Here is a 5,743-nt window from a genome sequence, read left to right on the forward strand (position 1 = left end):
CCCCACCCTGAGTCTCTTCCCACTTCCCCAAAAGCCCAGTATAAGGGCTGCCTCTGGGGCCCAGCAGCCAGAGACTCTGAGAGCAGAGCCTCAGACTCAGGAGGTGAGTGCTCCCCTGGCTGCCCATGGAGAAGGGGTCCAGGACTTGGGAGGAAGCAGGATCTTATCTGGCAAACATCTCGGAGGTCTGACTGCAGGATTATAATGGCCACTCTCCTTCCCTCTTCTTCTCCACTGTGAGAGAAATTGGCCCTGGTCCTGAGCAGACCTGTTCTTACAGGGTCTGGGCTAATTGTTGTTCCAGCGAGCAGTGATGGAGTTCTCAGGAAAAAAGGGGCTTTACACCTTGAGCTGACACCCTCATGTCCTTTCCCTGATTCTCCAGCTCAGGGTCTGTTCATTGGACGAGAAGGAGGCTCTCTAGTTTGCCCTTTAATAAACCAGTTAAACAAACTTCTCTTCTTTGCCCTGTGCCAGGGGCTGTGGAGACACACTGGACATCCCAGGGAGGCAAGGTGGAGCTGTGTCCCTGTCACAAGACTGAGTAGATATGAAATGGCCCCTGGTCTTACCCTTTCTCCTGCTGGGGACAGTTGCTGCTCTTCATCTGGGTAAGTCCTCCCCTTCTCGTCTCATCTATATTTCTATTTTCTCCTCTTTTATGCACCGTTTTTTGCACTCGTGGGGCTGAAGCCACAGCCTCCCCTCTTCAGTTGACCCAGTTCATCTCTGTTAAGATTTCTCCTGGACTCACAGCTGTGACCTGAACTTTCTATCAGGGCTCCTTCACAAAGAGAAACCACCCACTTATGTAGGAGAAGGGCTTCTCACAGGTGCTTCCTCCAACCCCCAAAATACACACCTGTGGTGTCAGCCAGAAGTCAGGTTCTCATGCACTTGTGCATATGACCCAAGAGTTCTCACCTCACTCAACACCTTGGAGATCCTTCTAGTCTTGGCGCCAGGTGGCGACCATAGGAACGCTTGAGGGGGATCAGAGATGTCCATGGTCGTCGAAGAAAGGGATTTCCTCCCCTTCCCCTCAACTGAAGGGAAGTTACCTCTTCTTCCCAGAGAATCATGACCCCCAGTTGGACATCCAAGAGACACAGGCAGACCTGATCCAGGATGTGGAAGGTTCAGGGGAGCAGGAGGGAGAGTTGGCCCTGATAGATGAGGTGATTCAGTCAGAAGGAGAGGAGGCTGAGGCTTCCACCAATCAAGACACCTTTGAGGATGAGGAGGCCATGGAGTCGGACCAAGCTGCCCTAGGTGAAGACTTACAGTGCCCCAGGGAAGAGGAAACAATTGAATTGTCTGGCCATCCTGGGTGCAAGACTTGCCGCTACTTCTTGGTGCGAAGTCCTAGGACGTTTAGAAACGCTGAGGTGAGTGGCAGGAAAGCTACTGTGGAGGACCTGGGGGAGAAGAAGAGAGTGGATTCAGCCTGCCGTTGCATACTCACTTAGACTAGTGGTTATCAAAGCCTCATGTGCACCAGAATCTCCTAGTGAGATTAAATCTGTTAAAAAACAGATTTTTGGGCTCCATCCCCAAAATTTCTGATTTCACAAGTCTGTGATGGGGCCTGAGAGTTTCCCTTTATACCACATTCCCAGGTGATGACGATATTGTTGCCTGGAGACTGCACTTTGAGAACCACTGATTTGGACGAAAGGCTTTGGTATTAGATAGACCTGTGTTCAATCCTGGCTCTGCCTGTCAATGGCTGTGTTACCTGGGCAAGTCACTTCACCTTTCAGAGCTTCAGTATCTTCATTTGTAAAATGGAGATATATAGTTCCAAGATCTTAGACTTCTGGTGAAGTTTCCATGAGATAATACATGGAAAGTATTTAGAATAGTCCCTGGGTCATTGTAAACGCTCAATAAATGGGGGCTATAATGGTTCTGAATATTATTATTATTTCCTGCAAGAAGTTGCTGACAGCAGTAAAAGGAGCAAGCGATGAGATTGAGGGGGGCAAGTAGGTCCCTGATTTATGAACTGAAAATGGATGTAGGCTCTCTGCTGGAGACTCATGGACTTGAGTACAAGGAGAGTGAATTCTTTACACCACCTCTTCTTCTCTCCGCAGAATGTCTGCGAGAGGTGCTACCGAGGCAATCTTGTCTCCATACACAATCCCAGCTTAAACTATCACCTCCAGTGCTTGATCAGGGGGATCAACCAAGCCCAGGTCTGGATTGGAGGCATCTTGAAGGTCTGGGTAAGTGAGGGGACAACTCCCAGGTACAGGAAGTTCTTTCTGATCGCCTCGAGAGTACACCTGCTGGCCTCAAGTCTTATCCCAGCAGCTGAGGTGACTTTAGGCAGGTGGTGATGAGCTGGAGCTGGCTTGCACTGGCTCAGGAGAACCAGTGATTATGCACATCTCTTCCCAACTCCATGTACAGTGACTTCATGCTTGTAGCTTGAAATCTCCCATAGTTGATGAATTTACGCCAAGGAAATTAGCAACTGCTGCAAGTCCCTCTGCCTTCTCATCTTCCCCCAGAGCTGGTTGTTAAAGACTTACCAGCACACCACTGGCGTCACGAGACAGGTTCCATGCCCACCTTGGTCACTTACTAGCTGAATGTCTTCCTTGAGCCTCACTTGCCTCATGTCTACAATGGAGTCCTTCTTCTGTTAGAGTGGCTCTGGGATTGTGGATGAATAAGTGCCATCACATTTGCTACTCAAGGGTGGTCCATGAAGCAGTAGTATCAGCATCCCTTGGTAGCTTGCTTGAAATGCACAATCTTGGGCCGCACCCCAGACCTCCTGAATCAGAATCTGCATTTCAACAAGATGCCCAGGAGATTTGTATACACAATGAAGTTTGAGAAGCCTACTCTGTGTGATGATGCCATTGCCTGCACTCAGGGATGGATCTCTAGGGTATCTGGCTTCTAGCCGGGTGAACAGTGAGAAGAGATTATACATATAGTGAGTGTCCAGAAAGGGATGCTTGGTGCACGGTGTGCATTCTCTGGAGCCCGTGATTGTCTCTGTCTTCCTGGACGTCTGCCCTCTGATGCAGCCTATCTATCTCTTCTCTAGCACTGGTGCAGGAGATTTCGCTGGACTGATGGGAGCCGCTGGAATTTTAGATACTGGGCTTCAGGGCAACGTAGAAATGGGAGAGGCCGCTGCGTGGCTCTATGCACCAGAGGTGAGGGGAACTCAGCACCAGTGCAAGGGGAATGAGGGGCAAGGTGAACTCTTACATACTGTCCCTTTGAGCTGTCTCAACACTCCTCCCCAAACTCACACCGTCCCCCCAACCGGAGAGCCAATGTCCTCTCTGTGAGAAGGGATGAGATGTAGTGAAGGATTCCTCAAAGTAAAACCAGGTGATGGGGTGCCTTGTGTGTGGGCTAGATGCGGTCTTTCCATCTTATGGCCTGGGGTGGGGGGAGATCATTTCCCTATTCTGATATGAGGGCGACAGATGAGAGTAGCAGATGTGAATTTAAGTGTGGATGAGGGATGAAGGAAAGATGGTGGAATTATGGATGGCTGACAGACAGTTCTCCAGTTTCCAACAGCATGGATGAGGGATGTGAGGGAGCTTAGTACAATGGCTAAGACCATAGGTACTGGAGTAAGGCTGCTCTGGTTCACATCCCACCTCTGCCACTGGCCAGCTGAGACACAGGCAAATTATTACCCCCACTAAACCTCAGTTTCCTCATCTGAGAAATGGGGATGAGCTAGCACCCATTTCTTGGAGTCATTGTTAAGATAAAAGCACTCAATCACCCTGCTTCCTTCGCTGTGGGAGCTCAAGAAACGTGAGCTGGTAGGGATGTGTAGGCAACATATGGCTGACTGATCACAGCCACAGCAGGCAAGGGAGGGTATGAGGTGCCTGAGGAGGGACGGAGCGGGGCACAAGCCACACTCATATGGGCAGCTGACCTCACTTTGCTCTCTACTGCCAGGGGGTCACTGGCGACGAGTTACTTGCAGCAGGCATCTGCCCTTCATCTGCTCCTCCTAAGCCGTTGGCACAGAGACCCTGCCTTGAAGCCTCCTCCCTTCACAGCTTCTGGTCAGCCCCCCCAACACTGGGCTCGTCCCCTTGTCCCTCCTGGAAATAAAACTAGACATCCCACAGCATTTCATGACTCGTTTCTTCACTGCTCACTTTGGAGGAACCCCGAGGTTAGGAACGCCTGGAAGCCATCACTCTCGCAGGGTGGGGCTTTGAGGAAAGTAAAATGTGGTGGAGTAGGGCTCCCGGTAGGGGTGGGTGGGGGGTGCTGAGGTGTTGGGCTGCAGCGCCACCTGGGGGCGGAGCATGGACTCCGGAGGACGCCTCTCAACCCTGGCTCTGGGATTCCCACAGCTACCCACCAAGGCTCTGGGGGAAAATCCCATTAGGTGGGGGGTGGGGAACTGGCCCTCCTGTTTTGTTTGCGTTCAGTATGCGGGGTGCGGTGAGGTGGGAGTGGGGTGGATTTTCGAAACGGAGCTGACCTTGCTGATTGAAGGATTGGGCTGGAGAAGTGAGATGCCATCTGGATGAGCATGTGGGAGGGAGGAGAAAGTAGTCTTGTCTGGGGGCAGCCTGTTTCTCTAGTACTCTATCTTGTTTGCCTCAGATTCTGCCCCTATTTTCCATTCCTCCAGCCACTGTGGGTGAATTCAAAGGCCCCAACTTCTTGTGAGATCTGTTCCCCACTCCATTCCCAGGAGGGTGGCTGTCCTTCCCTCTCCTCCATCCACAGCCTACCTCCCTAAAGGTGCCACATTCTCAGGAGGGAGGTGCCTCCCAGCAGGAGGGCCTTGGGGCCAGTCAGGGTATCTGGTAGCCTGTGGCTCCCATGCTGTATCTACAGCCCCAGGCCTCAGCTTCTCTCCCTCACCCCGTGTTCTCAGACCCAGGGGACATTGAGAGAGAGCACTGTTTCTGCTCTTTACCTTATTTGAGGCAGGATGCTTGGCTCCCGGTAGGATCTGGCGTTGATGAAGCAGAAGTTCAGACCTGAGACTGGGTATTAAGAGGGCAGACAGCCTTGGGTTGTGGGGAGAGAAAGAGGGGTGCGCTCTGAGACAGAAATACTTCTTTGGGTGTCATTCTACATGGGGCACAGGGAGAAGGTACCAATATTTCTGGAAATGCACGTGCACATGCATGTATATGTATTTGGGTGTGTAAGCGAGTCACTCTTTGTATACCTGTGTGTATCTGTGTATGTGTGAATCTGTATATGTAAATGTGTGTAAATCTTTGAGTCAGTGTGTATTTGTGTGTTGTGTGAGGGTGTACATTTTGTACATCTCTCTGTGTTAATGGATAGGCCTGTGTGTCTGTGGACACCTATGAAGCTCTGGACCGTAAGATGCCTGAATCTGTGTGTGCATGCATGTGTGTACTTGTGTGACTTTGGCCAGTATGTTTTGGGGTGTGTATACATGTTAGTGTGTGTCTGAGCACACCTGTGTACAGGTCTACGTTTGTGTGTGAACACGTGTGTGCCTGTCGAGGCATTTGATGGGATGTGGAGTTTCAGGAACTAAAAGAACAGTCTCCCAGATGTGCTTTCTTTCTAAAGGTTCTGGAGGTGGTGGAACAGGACAGGGCGGAGAACCCCAGGGGAAGCGGGTGGCGAAGAAGCAGCAGGGCTGAGTTCCCTGAATATGAGCGGGCCTCTGACAACAGGACCACGGGTCTTGGGCTTGCCATGGATCTCACCAATGCTGGACCTCAGGGACTGCTTCTGGTGAAGA

At 51.2% G+C, this 5,743-nt stretch overlaps 1 protein-coding gene across 1 annotated transcript; it reads left to right on the top strand.

The window, feature by feature from the left end:
• The first annotated feature begins 550 nt into the window (after nucleotides 1–550).
• Nucleotides 551–4,010, top strand: LOC124232413 (proteoglycan 3-like). Its single transcript, XM_046649379.1, has 5 exons — nucleotides 551–611; nucleotides 1,075–1,388; nucleotides 2,100–2,231; nucleotides 3,068–3,179; nucleotides 3,952–4,010. The coding sequence occupies exons 1-5, from the start codon at nucleotides 551–553 to the stop codon at nucleotides 4,008–4,010; spliced, it is 678 nt and encodes a 225-aa protein (XP_046505335.1).
• Nucleotides 4,011–5,743: the final 1,733 nt, after the last annotated feature.

This window comes from Equus quagga, unplaced genomic scaffold (genome assembly GCF_021613505.1).
Source record: "Equus quagga isolate Etosha38 unplaced genomic scaffold, UCLA_HA_Equagga_1.0 HiC_scaffold_585_RagTag, whole genome shotgun sequence".
NCBI lineage: Eukaryota > Metazoa > Chordata > Mammalia > Perissodactyla > Equidae > Equus > Equus quagga.